This window comes from Cryptosporidium sp. chipmunk genotype I, assembly GCF_004936735.1.
Source record: "Cryptosporidium sp. chipmunk genotype I strain 37763 chromosome Unknown contig_17, whole genome shotgun sequence".
Classification (NCBI taxonomy): Eukaryota; Apicomplexa; class Conoidasida; order Eucoccidiorida; family Cryptosporidiidae; genus Cryptosporidium; species Cryptosporidium sp. chipmunk genotype I.
Genome location: NW_027125614.1, coordinates 703,388 through 722,961, shown reverse-complemented (window position 1 = coordinate 722,961; position 19,574 = coordinate 703,388). Strand labels below are relative to the sequence as shown.

The window sequence follows — 19,574 nt, the reverse complement described above, 5'->3', positions numbered from 1 at the left end:
TGACATCAGAGCTAAGCATGCATATTTAAGAAAAGTAATTAAAAAGAATAAAGTAGAAATAAAAGGCAAATAAAGTATTTCAATATAGTTACAGTTTATGTATTTAGCTGTATCAAAATATATTATGGTCACCTTATTCTTATAAAGTTCAGTCACTAGTTTATTATGAGTTACAGATTGCAGATCATAATAACCTTTATAATAAATTTAGTAATTCTTAATTACTGCATTTGCACAGAATTTGCCGAATCATTGGAGAGTATCATAAATGGGGGATATAATGAAGATGAGTTTAATCCTCTATTCGTGGAAGAGTTAAACGAAATAAAAAATGATCCTGAAAATAAGAAAAAAGATAACTTTTATATAAGGCTTAGGAGCGGGCAATGGTTTGCTTTAAAGCAACAAGTTGAACACGACTCTTCTGAAATGGGTTTAAAAAGAGTGTACGGGGTACTTCCTGTAAACCCATTTGCGGGGAATATTTTCACTCCGTCTTTGAATGAACTTGAACTTGCAGATAAGTATTGTGAGGCTCTTCTTGATATGAGAAGTAAGGGTATTTCTGCCAAGATAGGTTTGAAAATTGCTAAGGACGGGTTAATAAGGCAGAAGTTTTGCTTAGATGCAGCTGAGCTTTACTTTAATGGCCTCCGACCAAGGCCCGCAACACTTGCTCAGAAACAAAGCGAAATAGAAAGTTTGGGAAATATTGATTATTTCGACTCTGTAGGTATAGAAACCATTACTGGTCAAATTGATATTCGTGGAATCTCAGCTGGTGCTAGAGCAAAGCATGGTGGAAAATATGGCTCTTTATTAAGCTCTCAGGAAGCAGAACTAATTACAAAGCAAACACTTTTGCGTAACTTCCTGCACATCGTCAAGCAACTCCATTTGAATACTCTGAGAAAGGATCCATTAAGACTCAGAGAGTATTTTCCAGGAACTTTGTTACAACTTAGGGATGCAATAGATAGCGATGACCCTGAAGTTGTTGCTGTAAAATTACTTCGACTTGGCCCAACATCTGATCTTTTAGAGCAATTTATTAACAACCATAGAGGTAGGAGAGATCTATTATTGTTAAATACAAATAAAGCGAATAAAAAGAAACGGAATAGTGTTTTTGATGAGTGGATGGATCTTATATTAAATACAGATCTCTCAGTGGTAACATTACCTAATCTTGAATACTTGGCATATAAGCATGTGGCATTAACACCAAACATTATGACTCAGATAAAAAAGCTTTATGACTTAATATTAAAAGAAAGGGGAAAGAGACAAAATTATTATACTCCACACATTATTGAGGTTTTAGATTTACTTCCAGAAATTGTAAAGGCTGAGATTCGTATATTTTTCGAGCTTAATACCAAACATGGCTACTATAGAATAAATACATTAGAGAAAATCAGATCAATGATAGGGATTATTCAGCCCTTAGTAAAGACTATTAACCACTTTAGCGAAACAGAATTTAACAAGGTACTTGCTAATACTGGCCTAAGCCAGAATGAAATTAACTATTTTAGTAGAAATCTCTCTAAAATATTACTAACAATATTGGAAAGAAGAAGACTTAAAATAAAGGAAAACGATGATGATGATGACCTTTTAAATAATGAACCCTCTATTTCTGTAAATTCTTTGATTGAAATGATTCAAAAGATGAGCAATAGTTCTCTGGGAGCAATTATGGACCATATAGAAAGTATTGTTCCAAATTTCACAAATAAAAATATGCATAGTGAGGCAACAGAGCAACAAAAGAAAGAAATTGAAGCTCTTGTTAAACTACCTTGTTCTCCATTAGTATCCAGGCAATTGTACGGAGAATCAGTTTTAAGGCCTCTACTAGCTGATGCTATTCCAAATGAATACGGAACGCTGGACAAATTTATCAAGGGGTTTTATATATTAATGGCTGAAACTGGGATCCGTTTGCAACTTTATTTAAGAAATGGTTTCGAAGATCAAGTTCCAAATGAATTCGAAAATTACAAAAAAAACAAGGTGTTTTTGGAGGATAATTTGAGGCACAACTCTGAACTTTGGCTGGGTTCAATGCAAAGCCTGCTAGAGGAATCACTATTTCCATATGAATTAGCAACAAGACGCCTTTTACAATATTTAAAAGAATGCAAAATAGGGATAAAATTTGGATATAATGAGGAAGAATTAAAGAAAAGGTCATCGGAAATTGATCAGAACTATTTACAAAAGTTACTCGATAACTTCGAATCAATAAAGTTGACAGAAAAGAAACTAAACCCCATCTTTATAGGGGAAAAAGGTAATATGCTGATACTTCCAAATAGAAGACATCATTTAATCAATTATATCTTTCAAAAAGATGGTAGCTCATTATATAGAATACTTAAAGATGAAAAGCTAAATCAAGTATTGGTTGGTTTAGTTGATCTATTGGAAGAGATACAAATTCCCAAAAAAGAAGTGGTAAACATTCAGGGCCCATATTGGGATAGAGAAAAAAATGAATGGATTAATGCAGATAAAATGAAGAAAAATGATGTTGAGGTTATCTATGAGCCTCAAAAGGTTACAGATCTGCCAATCAATAGGGAGCAAGAATGGGAAAGAATTGCAATATTCAGTAAATGGTCAGAATTTGTCAAAGGAATTCCTATAAATTCCATTCCAAATGGATTTAAGTTTTCATTTGGACTGTATTCTAACTTTATTTATTTTTGCCAAAGAGGAATTAGAGAACTTGCGTACAGACTAATTGTCCGTGACAAGCCAACAAGTACGGAACCAGAAGGAAAGTACTGGGAATATCTTCCAAGAAATAAATTCTCGATCTTAATTAACGCAGATAATTCAAAAGCACGAGAAGAAAAAGTTTTGTCATTCTGTAGTGCTGTTTATATTTCAATATACTCAGAAAAAGGAATCCCAGAAGAATATAAAGGTTCTCTCCCCAATGTGTGGTCTAAAGAAACTGATAGATATGAAAAAGAAGCATTCATCACTCCGAAAGACAAGTCCAGACAATTGCGCTACCATTTGGACGATGTTAATGAACAGTGGTCATTCATTGCCAATGAAGCAAGAAAACCGGGGATATTTATGGCCCCTACAATGCCAACTGACAGTTCTTTATTGGGTGATGTTTGGAGGAAGCTTTATGTTGATCAACAAATTGCAACTAGCTCTGTAAATGAAGTCGATGCAAAAATTTCTATTCTCACTAATATGTGTTCAAATGCAATTAAGAGCTTAAGGCAAAAGAAGAATTATTATGGAGAGCAATTATATAAAATGGTTTATGAAGGAGAAGATGCTATTGAAATATTCTGTCATGATGTCTCAAGAAGATGGTTCAGCCAGTGGCCATCTGATATTTCAAGCGAAATGCTCTTATCAAGCCAGCCAGGTGAACAGGAAAATCAATCATTCAAACCCTTCGATAGAAGTTATTTAAAAAGTAAAAAGCCTACAGTGAGAAAAATTAGAGAAGGGTTTTCAAAAGAAACTAAGAAAATTTCCCCAGTAATTATGGAAGAATTTAACTTTAACAAGATTTCAAGAAAATCTCATTCTATGGATGAAATTCCGGCAGAACTTTGTGATGAAAGCATGAAAGAGAGTTGCAATCACGGAAATACTGGAAGCTCTGTTACATACTCTACTTCATCTATTAATTTGGGTTCTGGGAGTATATTATTAAATTCTAAGAAAAAAAGAGTCAATCACAAAGGAAAATCAACTGAAAAGAAACAAGTGGAAAGTACAGATGGTTTGTCAAGAAACAAAATCATTAATATCAGAGATATTTTAGATTTACCTGATTCCGGTTCCAGAGACGACAAAGCATCAATTAGAGCTGTTTCAACAAAAAAAATAGCTGAGAATGAGTATGGAATTAAAAAAAAGCCTACAAAAAATAAAAAAATTGATAAGAATTTTTCGGAATTGATTGACTAATCAATTATAATTTTAGCCTATAGCATTATCTAATTATTGATTTTGAATATTTTTCTTAATTCTATAAATTCAGTCATTAAATTCAGAAATTTAATTTTTAAGTTTGATTTATAAAAATTGTGTGTAACAGGGTGCAATTTTCACACTAAAAAAGAATTTTAGTAAAAAAAATAATTATTTAACGATTATATTAAAATTATAATAATTAAGATATAATGTATTTTTACCTATAATGGAATTTTTTTGTCAAAATTCTCAAACACATATTTGTAGAAAGGCATATATTCCTAATAATTCAAGAGATGAAGTAAAAGATTTAATAGGTTATACTAATATAGAAGCTTTTGAAGATAAAAAAAAAAATTTAGGTTTTAGATCTGATCTTTGTTCGGAAAAAATTTATAATATTTTCCAGGCAAGTAACTGGAAAAATAATAGCGATAACAATGCAAAAAAAAATTATAGTCACGAAGAAACTCCGAAAGTTGGGCAGGCCTCTCTCAAAAGAAGTATAGTTTATGATTCTTCTCTTGGCTGCTGCGTTCCCTTATATACTAGAAAGCCAGGTTGTAGCAGAATGAAACTTGATATTATTGGATATGGTGAATCAGAGAACTACGGTACCCAATTAGAAAAATCATCAGATAATTTAGCTGGCACTAGATTGAATAATTCAAATCTTCATAGAAACTTTAATCAACACTTTTCAGGATGTTCTACAAATATTATTGGGGATATTAGAGATAGCTTTGGAACATTGTCGAACAAAGTAGGTTATAAAACATCCAAAGTAAACAAAAGCTCAGTACGTATTGAAAATGACTTCTATATGCCAGAAGAAGGTAGTTCATACGAAAACAATACGAGAACTCAGCACTCAATAGGTAAGAATTTTAATGGGAGCCATCTAACTTTTTCTGGTGGATTCCTTACATCCATTTCTTAAAATAAAAAAGTATTATGTTATCTTATTTTCTGGGATAAAACTAGTTATATTAATAAATATTGAATAATACCGAAAATTCGATTTCTTGTTATTTACGTTGATTTAATTCACTAATTAAACGAATAATTTTATTAAATTGCAACATTGCATTTCCCGCCAAACCTAGGCTCAGGGTATCTTGTTATTCTTCTAGAATGGTGAAAACTAACAAATGAAAGAATAAAAGGCAACTGGGAAGTCGGATATTTTATTAATGAGTGCTAAAAATTCTTTAATAATTTACAAATACAAATGGGTTTTAATTTATTTAATTCTATTCATATTTTCAACTTATATGCAACTTAAATGTGTGGGATGCTTTGAAATATCATCAATTTCTAAATCAGTATACATAAGTATTAACAAATCTTTAGAGATATGTATTAAAGATTTCGATACTGAATTAATCAATAAAATTGAAAACTTAGGTATTATTTATCAAGTTGTGAAAAAAAAAGAAAACTATTATATTAAAATTTTAATTTACAAACCTTCTAATGGGTTGACTGAAATCAATACGCTTCTTGATGATTATAGCAATTTTAAGAGCTGTATAAAAGAACACTACAACAGTGAATTGGATCAACAAATTAGTAACAAACATGAAATTTGTTATTGCACAGATTTCAAATTTAGCATAGAGTTACCTTCAAGAGAGGAATTAGAGGAAATTGAAAGAAAAGACAGAAATGGTGAATTGACCGCAATCAGGAAAATGTTTAAATTTGATATAACTAGCTTAATACAAAATTCTAATAAAACTGAGATCTCAAATTCTAGTCAAGATTATTTGCCAGTAGAAAATACTACTCTTACAACCACAAACACTCCAATAACCACGTCAACTTCAACTGAATTAATGACCAAATCCGTCATAAACACCCAAGTTAATCAAGCAGACAAGAATGTTATAAGCCTTAATGAAATCTTTCATTCAAACGCGTTGTGCATAGAATTATCTTCAGAGGAGGTAATAGAAGCCATAAAGTTTCAGAATACATTTATGTTGCCAGATATAATCTACTTGGAAGTTGCAATATTATTCAGAAGATTGGCGAAAAGAATTGATTTTTTTAGATCAGCTGAAGAATCATTATCAGTAATAATGCCTGGGATTGGTGGATTGTTAGTTTCAGATACCCACTGCGAAGAATCTCTTCGAGTTTCACTAGTAGCTGGAGAATTAACAATTCCTGGTGTTAGTCCTAACGAATTTTCAGTCATATGCCAGAAATTACAACAGTGCTTAAGTGATTATTCTTTCCATAGTTCTGCTCTAATAGGCCTGTCAAAATCAAAAAAATATGTAGATTTTGCATTAAAGAGAAATCGAAATTTTATGTGGGAAACTTTAAATAAAATGGTGGGAATATTGGGAAATACCAGTGGTTTAAAATCATACCAGCTATGGATTGAAATGGAAATTTTGATAAAAAACACAACTCCCGATGAAGATGTATTGCATTCTGATCTTCCAAAAGAAATGATATTAATCGTGGACTTGATAAAAAACTCTAAATTTCAAACAGTAGAGTGTACAATATCAATGATGAAAATTGGAGCATCATACGATATCAGACTTTCACAAATTTCTGAGGTTGCAAGGATATGCAATCGAATTTTTTCTGATTCATCAAGCTATTTGTCAGTTGATGAAATGAGACTCATTTCAGACACAACCATTCTTTCTAGAATTGCTGATTGGATGATCGGGACATTTATTCTAGAGAAACATATCCCTCCTGGTGTTACCAAGCCAGCTGCTTGTATGTATCTTTCAGCTATTACCTCGCCGATGGATTATTCGAGCATAACCAACTTTCTTTGGCCTAGAATAGTTTTTGCTATATCATCTTCCTCCTCATCAGCATTATCATTTACAACCAGATCAGTTGACCCAGAAAATTGCAGAAAGTCTTTAATTAAAATCTTAAAAATAATTGGAGATAAAATACATATAAATATTGATGAAACATGTGGGAAAATGGCAAGCTGCATATTAAATGGGCGGATTGGAAGAATTAGCGTAGATGATACCATAAACAATGCTTTAAATCAAAGTCAACAAACAATAAATTATGATTTTGGTACTAACTCTGCATCCTTACGATTAGCTAGATTTATTTTCGAATCAAAAGCACCCAAAAAAAGTAGAAGAAATGGCTTTTCAAAGCTCTCCGCACCTTTAAGAGGTTCAGTATTATTTGGACACTTACAAACCATAATGCCCGGTGGCTTTAGTATTAGTGATATTGTAAAGTTTGTACATAGCTTCACCAAGGAGGCTCCCCCAAATGGGCCAGCTAAGAAATGTTTTAAAGTTCTTATCAAATATATTCCTGTGTTTATTTCAAGTGACAATGAATTAAAAACGATTTGTGTAAATGCATTTGGACCGTGGATCATGCCTGATATACTCGTTTCTGACGTAACTTTCTCACAATCAACAATATCGAATGAAATCATTGTATAATATTTAAATCCTAATTAATTCGAAAAATAAACCACAATTCAAATATTATTAATGTAAAAAGGATAATTGTTTGAACTTCCCTACATATTAAAAATATTCGACCTAGAATTAAATTTTGAATATTCAACCTTGTGTCATAATCGTATCAGGATTTCTTGAGCTAGCTTTTTTCATTATAAGCCATATTTGATGAGCTTACAGGCATAGCACTCTCAGAATTGCTTTGATTTGTGAAAGAATCCTCGTCTTCAAATGGGTATGGTGTTTTTTCCAATAGATCTTCTTTTTGAAAGTATTCAAGATCAATACTGTCCAAGACTGCATTAGAATTCTCTCCCCACTTGGGGGGTCGAGATTCAATATTACCTGTTGGAACTTCAGGTCTTGCAGTTGAGCTTCCCTCTGGCTTCATTAAAGAAGTTTTTAATGATGCACCAAGTGTGAAATTACCTATAGGAGTCCTTTCGCCAATGTGTCCACCTTTATTATATATCGAAACTTGCACGTTAGTATCAAATCTCAGTTTTTTCTTCTTTGGACTAGAGGGCTTCACTGAACTTTTCAGGATAGATTTCGGTAAATTTTTCTCTGGCTCAACATAAATTTCAGTATATGGTAAGATTTTATTTTGTAATTTTTTACAAATATATTCTAATTTTCTTTGTAGAAATGAAGAAGACTCTACTCCATCATTAACACCAACAACAGAAACAACACCTCTTGAAACTAAATCTTCACAATACCTTACACAGTTAGAAACTAGTTCATCAGGTACTGTAATATCAGGCTCAAAAGCCAATGAAAGTAACGGTTTTGAGTGCCAAATAAATGTTTGATCTCTTTTTTTTTCTTTTTCTTCCAAATCAATTTCCATTAGGTTATCAATTTGATCATTCCAGTCGTTTATAATATAAGAATAATATGTAGCAATTCTGGCTGCAAATGCTAACAACAAGTTGGAATTAATACTCTTCTTTACTTTTTTGTTGTGGTCTTCAATTACTACTTCAAATGACTTAAATTTTGAAGGGTTTTTAACTTTGAACATTATCATGGTAAATAGTATGGCAGTGATTAATTGCACAGAGTCCGTATTCATAAATCGTATTTCCCTCATATACAAAAACTCTGCTGGGGTTTGATTACCAGATATCACCACAAATGCCCATTCTCCACGACGGGCAGCTCTTGTAGGTGAGTCAATATTATATAAGAGCTTGCTCCTGGCAACTATAAATTGCCAAATATTTTGCCCCTCTATATCCATGCTTATATGTTTCCCCAATTTTTTCCCAATTGGGACGAAACCCTTATATGGACTCTGATAGTACTCACTCATCAAAATATTGAAAACTGATTGGGGAACTTTATTATTTTTAATTGAAAACATGGCTTTTTCAATTAATTCTCTCAGAATGAAAATAGAGCCTGTCCATGTTAAAAAGATTCTTTTTACAGACTTCATACAAATATACCTGAAAAGAATCTCCAACAGCTCTCTAGAAGGCGATGGAGTACAACTTATTAAGTTTGGATAGACATAAAAATAATTGAACGCATTCAAACACTGACTATTAATTTCTATTGGTAATTCAGATTTCATAAAAGCCTGAACTGGTGGTGGGTTTTTTATGTAATAATTTGAAATTGTGACGTTATATCCAATAACAGGTTCGTTTAAAGTTTTTAAGATTTGCGACCAAATTTGCCTTCTAAACATAGCCGATTTATAATTATTTATTACAGAAATCTTAGCTCCCCAACCAGGCTTGTTAACTACTTCTGGTATATTTGCACCAGAAACATATCTTGTTGCAATTTTCGAGATTCTAGATACTTCAGCGAGTGGTAAGCTGGCAGCAACACTTCTCGTTGAATTATTTCTATCCTGGATTGTTGCGATAGCAACCAATTTAAGAATGAATATAAAAAGAGCTGTAAATGAATAAACTAGTTTCATTTCTAACCTTTATCAATGCATAAAAATTAATAAATTACTGACTAGTTGCACTATTAATTGGAGTTTTTACATCTTTCAAATAGCTTGTATTTATGATTGTATAATTTTACTGTTTTTAAAATATCAGGCGCCATTATTTATGCATGTTTTATTACCAAGATAGATTCTTTACAATTGAATCACAACATTTTTGATCATGCGGTTGTTACATCGCATTATTTTAAGCATATAAATTAATTATCAAATATTTTCACTAGTATAACAACAAGATTTGAATTTTTTTTCTTTACCGGAGAAAAAAGGTACCCAAAGTGATTTATTATAGACTTGTTTTTTTTATAGATACATTTTAATTTGAATACTTTATATATTTAGCACTATGCTTTTTAATGATTTAATACTAAAATCGAAGCAATTAATTTAATCTAATAATATACAGTTTTGCGTAAAATCTAAAAATAAATTCAATTAGATGAAAATAAGTTTTTTCCAAATTCTTGTTCAATGTGAGTACAAATTGTTGGAAATAACTTATGATTGATTACATAATTTCCATTTATCTTGGAAATATGCCTCCTAAATGCCCTGACACATTGGTTAATAGTGTCTATCTTTTTATATATGAATTCTCTTGCAATATTACAGATTTGTATCATCTTATCCGCAGGAAAAAGACCATTTATATATATTGCAGTAGCTATTGTATCAGCCATCTCATCAACTTGATCCTGATACTTTCCTGGGCAATAAATCTGATTGTCGTCATCCTTTCTTCTCTTAATAAATCTTTTCATTTCCTCTTTATAAGGAGAAAGTGGAACTTTCGGGGTATCTCTTCGTAAAAATTGAGATCTAATCCAAATTCTATATGCAGTCCGTGGCGTGACAAAATGGCCATCCATTCTAAGACATCTATATACGAATCTGGCTCCTCTCATTAAATCTTTTTCATTTAATGTTTTTCCGATTGAATAACCTAAATGAGGAATGCAATCTGCCTTAATTTTATAGTATTCAGATGACTTAATAATACTATGAATTATTTCTGTCGATGGAACTGAGTAATTTTTTTCAAGGTAATTTTCACTTTTTGATTCCTCTTTTTTATCATCCAAAGCTACAGCTTCCTTGAAATCATCTTTTTTAACGTTATGTAAATAATTAATAATATTATCAGCATCAATTGACTCATCAAATTCGCTATCCTCCAGTTGAATATTCTTTGCTCTTTCTAAAATTTCTTTCTTTGATAATGCTTTAGCTCTTGGAATATCTGGTACATTAACAAATTCTTCTAATTTAAATGGATAATTTGACATTTTTTTACCCAAAAATAGCGATGGAGTATTAATAAAAGCTGATTGTTCATCTTTCTGAATACCTATATGTGAGCTCGGAGATCTTCTATAAATATCTGAGACTTTAGTCAGAAGTTTAACTCCGTTCTCTTTCCTAGGAATGTACGGATCATCATAATCAAAACCATTCACTTGCCTATTAAACGGAATTCTCTTATTTATATATGGAGCTTTCGAATTATAGGTAACATAACCGTATTTGTACTTACTGCTTTGTCCAAAAGGTTTTCCCCAACCAACCTTATAAAAATCATGAATGCTTTTCTGATTAATATTCTGCTCTGCTTGGTCAATTCCTCTATTAATATATTTCCTCCAATCTGCCCTTTGACTATTTTTAATAGGGTATTCAAGTGGTAAGTCATCTTCGTCTTTTTCTACTATCTTTTTATATTGTAATAATCTAATATTTGGCATTACAGTAGTCTTAATTGGCGACTTCAAGCTCGTCATTGAAACAGCTCGTTCATCCTTATTCCTTTTAAGTCTTTGAATTTTAGAATCTGATTCGCTTTTTATAACTCTTCTTCTAGGAGAGAATTGATTTTTTATTGGATGATAGCCGACTGCATCATCCTTTTTTTCTAGATGAATATTGTCATTTGAAAGCTTTTCCATTTCTATAATTACTTCAGAGTCAACAGGCACAAGACCTATCCAAATTCCTCTTGTTGTTGCCACCGACATATCAACTGCAAGTGAATTACATAATTTCTCGATATCAACTGTCAATGGGGCCAAATATCTATAATTTACTAACTCAATAATACTATTTACCAGAGATTGTTTGTAAATCTGCAACTCTTCTTCGCTTATCCTACTCTCTTTACCATTATTAATTGATACTTTCAGTAGATTATATGACCTAGGTAAATAAGACCCTCTTCTTATCCAAAAGAAAGAAGACGAATATTTCGGTGTCTCCATCAGCTTAATTAATTGCCTCCATTGTTTTTTTCTTTCAAAATAAACAATTGCTGCACTATCACAAAATATAGCTAATGCAGACGCAAGATCTGTCTGGACATTTTGGTTCTTCCAATTAGATTCCACCATTTTCCATGAAGATTGAATGCAGTTAATTGCCATGTCTTGATAACACTCATGTTTAGTACGCCAACCTAAATTTCTAAATTCTAAATATGAAAGAGGCATCTTTTGGCTCACAATTATGACGTTTTCATTCAAATTATTATTTCTTAGCTTTTGATTACGAGACTGTAAAGAATATTCATAAATGAAGTTCCACTGTTCCTTAGCTTCTAGTTCGCCGTTTGGGTCTGCAAACATTGGATCTTTTGCGTCTGGGAAAGGATTATTTGGAAACACACTCTTTACACCAAACTTTATCGACTCTATTTCATTTTTTACAACTGGGCAATCACTTACGTTCTCAAAGTATTCTTTTACTGCCTCCATACATAAAGACTGTTTAACTGGATTTGAATACTCTTTGAAACTTTCAAAGTTTTCAGAATTTATGCCTTTATCAAGTAATTTCTCTGATATATTTTTAGAAATTGTCCACTTATAGCTAAATTTGGGTAGCTTATCAAAATAACTAAGATGATTTCTTCTCCTATTCGATTCAGAAAATGCATGTAAGCATTGGTTGTACATTCCAAATGGATCATCTGAAAATGAAAAAATACTTTTTGGTGGATCTTCTATCTCATTATAAAACCCATCAATTCCAATATCTAAGAAAATAAACCCATTTGCTTGCTGCTTTATTGTTTGCCACTGTATATTTGTAATTGTATCTTCAATTCTAGAATGAACTCTTGACTTTATTAACTTCTCCCAAAGAAAGCTAGCCGCCTCAACCCTCCAGCCTATATCATTAATTCTCTCAGATCCACGAGCTGACCTTTCATTATTTAGGTCCAATATTTTAGGAGGTAAATCACTTTTTAATAAGCTTCTTCCCGAATCAATTAACTGCAGAGGATTAGTTAATGGTAACTCTCTCATTACAGCAAATGAATCACGGCTAATACTGAAATAGACCCCCGCTGCATCCTTACAAAAACTATCTGGCTCAATGACTTCGATAGAGTACTGACGTTCCCATTCAATTTCTTCATCTAATTCAATATTTTCAGGATTCATTTCAAAATTAAGTATTGATTTCATTATCTCCTCCTGTTTTTTAACTCTATTGACTAGTGCGTTTATACATGCCTCTTCAAATTCTCTGAAATTTAATGATGCAATAAACCCATAAGGTCTTGGGTCTATCGAAATATTTCCAACTACACGATCATATCGAGGTTTTGACTTCTTATCAATGTTAAGCTGCTCAACGATTACTACCCACTCACTAATTCTTAAAGAACGATATTCCATTAAATTAAGTGCCATTAAAGATGGTGGGTTAACTTTTCCAGCTTTCTTTTTAATCTCATTCAGATTGAGCTTTTCAATTGAAGTACCATAAATAGCGTATTTCCCATGTACTTCTAGTGGGTTGTTGTAATAAATATCCTTAGCATCTTTGCAAAAAATTCGTAAAATCACATCCTTATCTTCAGCTCTAGAATAGTAATCTGATAATACCTCTCTACACACTAACTCAAAGTTTTCAATTTCAATTTCTGTAGAAAATGAATCAGGTGGAGAATATGGAAGAAAATCTTTTTCAATTGAATCATTATCACTGAAAATTCTATCTCTTCCGTCCTCTGAATCAAGAGCATGTAAATGGACAATTGCAGACCATTGCCCAATTCGAATCCTATGCTTGTCTATGCATGTTAATCTTGAAATTGGAATTCTTTGTTTTTCTAAATCTGTTTTTGTTTTTAACTCTTCGTAAAGCATTGCAGGATTAAAAAACATTGTTGAGGAATCGTTACATACACTCTTTAAAAAGCTTTTATCATAAGTTTCTACTGTAATGCTTTTATGAAAAATTAAATTTCTAACTGCCGAAATACATCTCTGTATAAATTCAGATTTTTCTAGAGAAACAAAAAGAAAGTTTTTTTCTTTCCATAAAGACTTTACATCATTTATAATCCTTGGAAGGTTTTTAATTTTTATTCTAGGTGGAAATAATGCTTTGTCCTGGTCTATTTCATATTCACACTGCAAAACGTCAATTATAGAAAACCACTGACTTTTTATTATATGATCCTCCAGAGAAGGGTATTTTTCTCTAATGATTTCAACATTACTCTCATAATATTCAACATAATCCCTTAGTGTGTTCCAGCTATAAACTTCTTCATCATTTAACAAAGGTAGTCCAGGTGCGACCTCTTTATCTATAGTATCTTTCTCTGTGATAGTTGAACTAGATTTTGCACTTTTCAAAAAAATTAAGAAATAAAAAATCAGAAGTGATATATAAAATAATTCATCTAGTTTCATCTTTTGATCAAAATTTTGTGACTTTTTTATTGCTACTTGTGCATTCGTCCTATATAAATTTTACATGAATTTAATCATGATCTAATAATATTTATTAAGCGGCTATTAAAAAAATGCAAATACTGAATTTATTTCAAATAATATAAAAACTTATTAATCAAATTATTCTATAGCTAGTGTGAATTTTTCTTATTTATAAAGAACAATAGGTAATTTTAATATATTTCCTTATGAATTGCTCTGTTTAAATGCTTGTGATACATTATCACAAAATTCGGTTACTTTCCCAAAAATTAGAACGAAGTTAGAAGCACAAGAATGAAGATTAATCAAATAGCTCATTGCCTTCTTACAATCCTCTTCAATAGTAAAGATGTCTTCACTAGTATTGAAATTCGCTAGCTGCATATACTTAGGAAGTCTGAAAGTTTTGGAAATAGCTACCTCATAACCGCCAGGAAATCCACTTGCAAATGAGTTAAATACTCTCTCCAACATTTTCCACTGTCCAGTTTTATACCTTACTCGTTGCCACTCTGAAATCTCTTTTCCAGACTTTACTTGCAATGATATTTCCTCAGTTTTAATTGGAACATTTGAAACAAAGTATCTATATGAGGACTTTTTACAAATATTCTCAATAAGATCATTACTGTTCGAGATGTCGTAGCCATTTCCAAGAAACAGTATCTTTCTCTTAATGCATTCCCAAATATATTCAGAACATATATTCATAAATTTAGAGCTGGAATCAGAAACTCCAATGTTGCCTATCAATGAAGAAAATAAATTGTTGAACCTTTCAGAACTTCTAATTGAGTAATCACCTAATTCATTTTGTTCATTAATTTGCTCCAATATAACATAGTGCTGTGCTAGAGCTATTCTGGAAACTGAATATTTATCATCCAAATAAATCGGATTGAATTGAGATTGTTGTTCGTCCCAAGCCATTGGAACTGCAGATGAATAGAATAACTTCATGGATTCATCACAAATATCTCTGATTGTCTCATTGGGTTTGTTCAAAATTTTCAACTTGTAAGGGCTTCCTTCTGGAAATAGCATTGCAGTATCAAATGCAGCAATGCAATTCTTCATGAAAGATCCTGGACTAGTTAGTTCATCTGACTCTTGGAAGTCAAGAACGAAGCTCGAGTAAATATTCATGCTAATCAGTTGATTTTCTCCTTCATCATGGTGTGATATTGATGTACTCTCCTCTTTTTCTGTTCTTCTTCTTATAGCTTCTTGAATTGCTAGCCACTGAGATCTTTTTAGCTTAAGCTTTTCTATTGAAAATACTTGTTTGGGGTTCACCTCACTTAACTCAGAATCACTGTTTGTAAACAACCTTGTATAAAAAAATCTACCAGCAATATCTCTGCAGAATAATTCTCTCGAATTCACATCATCAGAAATCCAAATGTTAATTTCTTCGATAGAATTTAACTTTTTTGAACCCAAATATTCGTTCAACTTTTCAATAGAATTCAAACACATGGGAAGAAATTCTTTTTCATCTGCCCCAACCCAAAATATGTCGTGAGGGCCTGTGAAAGCAAGAACATCTTCTGGAGTAACCTTAGCAAGAATATCTCTGCCAATTACGTTAGGAAAAAGAAAGTATGCTAAACTAGCTTTTCCCCCATCAACAGACTTGATTGAAGTGTTACCCCATATGTTCAGCTTAGCAATCTTTGCTTTATTTCCTGTTGAATTATTACCCATTTCTGATAATTCTTTTTTAATTATTGCCATTTCCTTTCCATTTGGAGTATTTCCAGAATATTCTAGATCTGCAATACATTTAAATAAAATGAAAGTAACCAGACTAATTTCAGGCTCCTCAGAAAGTGCAATTGTTGCATTGGAGGAATATATACTTTCCCAATTCTCAAAGAATACCCACTTTGGTAAAGGAATATAATAATACCAATATACAAAAGAGGTTGCTAAGTGATAAGCAAAGTTCCTCCTTAAAATTTCATCTGCTTCATACTCTATATTGTTTCGAATCTTTAGTATTGTTTCTTCTGTACATGTTAATTTGATTATTGACTCAATATTATTTCTGTCAAAAACTTTATTATCATTAGTACTACTTAATAACCTCTGATCAACAAGAGAGTTGATCATACTTACACACCATTTGTTTAGTCCTTTATTAAAAAAAGGTGACCAAGGATATTTATGAGAAGCTGGAAAGGGAGGGAAGGACTTTATTTCCAAAGGAACGTTTACATTCTTTTCAGTCAAAATTCCAAAAATAAACTCTGCCATAATGTTTTCATTAAAGAATTCCAACCTTCTACCTTTATCTTTAGATTTTATAATACTCTCGAATACACTTAGAAATATCTTTTCAATTTCTGAAAAGTTAATGGTATCAGACGTCAATTCACGACGGTTACGCTTAGACATTTCATTAAACATGGGGAAAGAATCAAAATACTGTTTTTCATTTGCAGGTATAAAATACAGTATTCCATGTTGCTCAGAAACCCTTTTATAAATATCAATATAACTGTTTTCAAACATTTGTAATCCAAGTTCAAGAGGAATCTTACTAGAACCATCAGTCAAAGATTGGTGAATAAAAGAACTTTTGATTCTTTCTACAAGTTTTGTAACTGTTCCATTTGATCCCATTACTAAAGAGTACTCGATAATATTTGGTTTTAATAAGGTACTTACAAATATGCATGCAGATTCATATCCATTTTCAAGAAGTTTGATTCCCAATGAAAAATCAGTTGAATTAACTTTAGAATTTGAATATTTGGAACCACTTTTACCAAGATTGTCTTCCAAACCCAAATTATCAGAAATTTTATTTATATTTTTATTAAAATTTAATATTGCTTTGATATAATCAACACAACTTACGAATAACTCTTTTATGTGAAAACTGTTCCCATGGCTTTTAATATCCATTTCGGGTGCAATCGGCATTTTTTTAATTAAATCATTCATTGAAATGCTAAATAAATTTGAAAAAACTTTATTGATAAACTCTTCGACTTGAACTCTTTCCAAGAACAAATCCAATATGTTTAACTTTGCAAAGTATTCATCAACAATTCTTATGAGAGCTTTCGAAATAGAACTCCTGACTTCATCAGGAGAGGCATTCTTCTTCTTTTTTTCTATAATTTGTGGGCCAAACTTGACAATATTGTACATATTTTCTAAAACTGAAGTTTTAATTTGAGGATAAACTATAAATCCGTTATACCCAAAGCTTCGCCTCCAAGCATTAAAATATCTTTCAAATGGCTTTTCAACGATGTAAGGAGTAATATGCGCTCTAGACATAACAGAATCTCGTATCTTCTTTAAAGCATCTGCCTCCTTCTGTTGCACCTCGAGTTCCAACCTTTTTTCATCCAACTCATTGAAGTATTTCTGCTCCCGTTTAGAAATGAGAATATCGAATACGCTATGGAATGTGAATACAAAAATTTCCGGTAGAAATTGATTGCATAACATTTTTGCATATAATTTATACTTTTGACTGTATTCTGGCTTCACTGGATCAACGAAATTCACATTATAATTTTTACTGCCTTGAATCTTTGAAACAGTTCTGAAAATAAAAGGAGTGCCACGTTTTTGAAAATATCTTATTAATCTATAACAACTTTTCGTAATTTCTTTACTTGTTACTGGGATTTTATTTGGCAAAATTTTATCACTTGGTACATTCTCTTTTTCTGGGAAATTGGAAACACTGACTCCGTGTTTTTTTTCCATTATATTATTCGAAAATCTTAAAGACTCCCAAAAAATGTATGCTTGATCATTAACAGAAATGATTTTCTTTTGGGAAATATATGCAGGAAATCGTCTATAAGCCTCAGCATAAGTTTTTGAAGTTTTCAAGTTAGTTAAATCGTTGAGGTAACTTTGATTTTCTAACTCGCTAATTATTTCTCTTATAACCTTGTCAAGTTTATTATTTGCTGGGAATCCCTTTATCGGCTCGAGCTCTGAAGTTTTCAGCTTTGATTCTGGAATCACCTCTGTTTCATTTTCTGTAGATCCTGTGGATATTTGATCATTTGGCCTAATTCGCTTCCCAATGATTATACTTTCTGGATTAAGAGGATCAAAAGTAGGTAAAACTGTTTCTCCTTTTTTCGTATCGAGCTCAATAGCACCTGCCTCAACTGATCCTTCTAAAGAGTATTCATTTGAACCGTGATCTAATCCCACCAAATTAGACTTTACTCTATTTATCGTTGTATTCTTGATTGACTCCGCTCTTGTTATTTGATGAGGTATTCTGTTCCTACCATTACTACCCATAAATTCCATATTTGCATTTTCAAAAGATAAATTCTCGTTAAACATAGTAAACAATGCATTAGGAGAATCTAAATCAAATATAGAGCTGTATACAAAGTGTCCCTGTGCTTCATTCATAGCATTCTCTCTGTTTTTTTCAAACAATTCTTCTTTTGCACGAATATTTAATCCTAACACTGCTCCCTGGTATCCATCATCCGAATTTTGCTTATTTAGAACGAACTTCATCAAATCCTGTTCTTCCTCTATAGAGTCAGATATTCCAACTATAATCCCACCTCTTTTAATTCTTTTGCCAGTAAATATTTCATCTGAATATGGTAATGTTGATAAGTATTTTGTCTCAATTTTGGCACTCCTACGTCGAGACTCTGCCCTTTCTCTCTCATAAATGCCAATACCTTGTAAAATTATGGGATCATTAGTCATATATTCTCCATAATTATTTAACAATTTCATATAACGGATGATGGGTAGCATGGAAATTAACCCACCGCCACACAACAGTATAGTATATCTAATTTCATTCATAACCCTGGGATAAATAGTATTAACGTTAGAGTCTATTTCTTCTGAAAAAATCGTAAAATCGTCTTCAATAACTGGAATAGAAAATTCGTCCTTTAATACTCTCGATCTTAGCCTCAGTGGTGAGCCAAGAATCTCTCCTCCCTTGAAAGATCTAAGCATTAATTTCTCATTTTTCCCAGAATAAATTTTGGGTAATTTCTTCAAAGATTTCAGTCTGTAATACTCATTTAATGAAAACTCATCCAGATTCCTTTTAATGAATTTTAGCCCATCCTTAGAATAATTCGTTCCCTTTTCACCACAAGTTCTCTCTATCAATACCTGTTTAAACTTCAGATCCGAAGCTTTATCAATTAACTCGCTACCACCTACATGCCCACCTTGTTTAGTTCCATTTAACTCAAATGAATATTTTTTAAATAATGTTTCTTCTTCTCCATTAACATGTATTATTTCTAGAATTGCTAGTAAAATGATTGAAAATAGCAAACATCTATTCAAATTTTTCTCTCGTTCTTTCTTTTTATGAGCCATATTATTACTTTGTAGCCATTATATACCTTTCCAAATAAATAATCTGTTTGAAATTGCCTTGATTATAGTAACTAACAATGTATAATCAATACT

The 19,574-nt window shown here is 31.7% G+C and overlaps 6 protein-coding genes across 6 annotated transcripts; 3 read left to right on the top strand and 3 right to left on the bottom strand.

Annotated features, from left to right (window-relative positions):
* Positions 1-165: 165 nt before the first annotated feature.
* Positions 166-3,954, top strand: ELE39_001278 (uncharacterized protein; the record flags this gene model as incomplete). Its single annotated transcript, XM_067344317.1, has 1 exon — positions 166-3,954. The coding sequence occupies one exon, from the start codon at positions 166-168 to the stop codon at positions 3,952-3,954; it is 3,789 nt and encodes a 1,262-aa protein (XP_067200355.1).
* Positions 3,955-4,186: 232 nt separating this feature from the next.
* ELE39_001277 (uncharacterized protein) lies at positions 4,187-4,900 on the top strand (the record flags this gene model as incomplete). Its single annotated transcript, XM_067344316.1, has 1 exon — positions 4,187-4,900. One exon carries the CDS (start codon positions 4,187-4,189, stop codon positions 4,898-4,900), a length of 714 nt encoding a protein of 237 aa, XP_067200354.1.
* A 253-nt stretch (positions 4,901-5,153) lies between these two features.
* ELE39_001276 (uncharacterized protein) lies at positions 5,154-7,412 on the top strand (the record flags this gene model as incomplete). The annotated part of the gene is made up of 1 exon (XM_067344315.1): positions 5,154-7,412. One exon carries the CDS (start codon positions 5,154-5,156, stop codon positions 7,410-7,412), a length of 2,259 nt encoding a protein of 752 aa, XP_067200353.1.
* A 160-nt stretch (positions 7,413-7,572) lies between these two features.
* On the bottom strand, positions 7,573-9,372 carry ELE39_001275 (uncharacterized protein; the record flags this gene model as incomplete). The annotated part of the gene is made up of 1 exon (XM_067344314.1): positions 7,573-9,372. The coding sequence occupies one exon, from the start codon at positions 9,370-9,372 to the stop codon at positions 7,573-7,575; it is 1,800 nt and encodes a 599-aa protein (XP_067200352.1).
* A 464-nt stretch (positions 9,373-9,836) lies between these two features.
* Positions 9,837-14,105, bottom strand: ELE39_001274 (uncharacterized protein; the record flags this gene model as incomplete). Its single annotated transcript, XM_067344313.1, has 1 exon — positions 9,837-14,105. The coding sequence occupies one exon, from the start codon at positions 14,103-14,105 to the stop codon at positions 9,837-9,839; it is 4,269 nt and encodes a 1,422-aa protein (XP_067200351.1).
* Positions 14,106-14,333: 228 nt separating this feature from the next.
* On the bottom strand, positions 14,334-19,481 carry ELE39_001272 (uncharacterized protein; the record flags this gene model as incomplete). The annotated part of the gene is made up of 1 exon (XM_067344311.1): positions 14,334-19,481. One exon carries the CDS (start codon positions 19,479-19,481, stop codon positions 14,334-14,336), a length of 5,148 nt encoding a protein of 1,715 aa, XP_067200349.1.
* Positions 19,482-19,574: the final 93 nt, after the last annotated feature.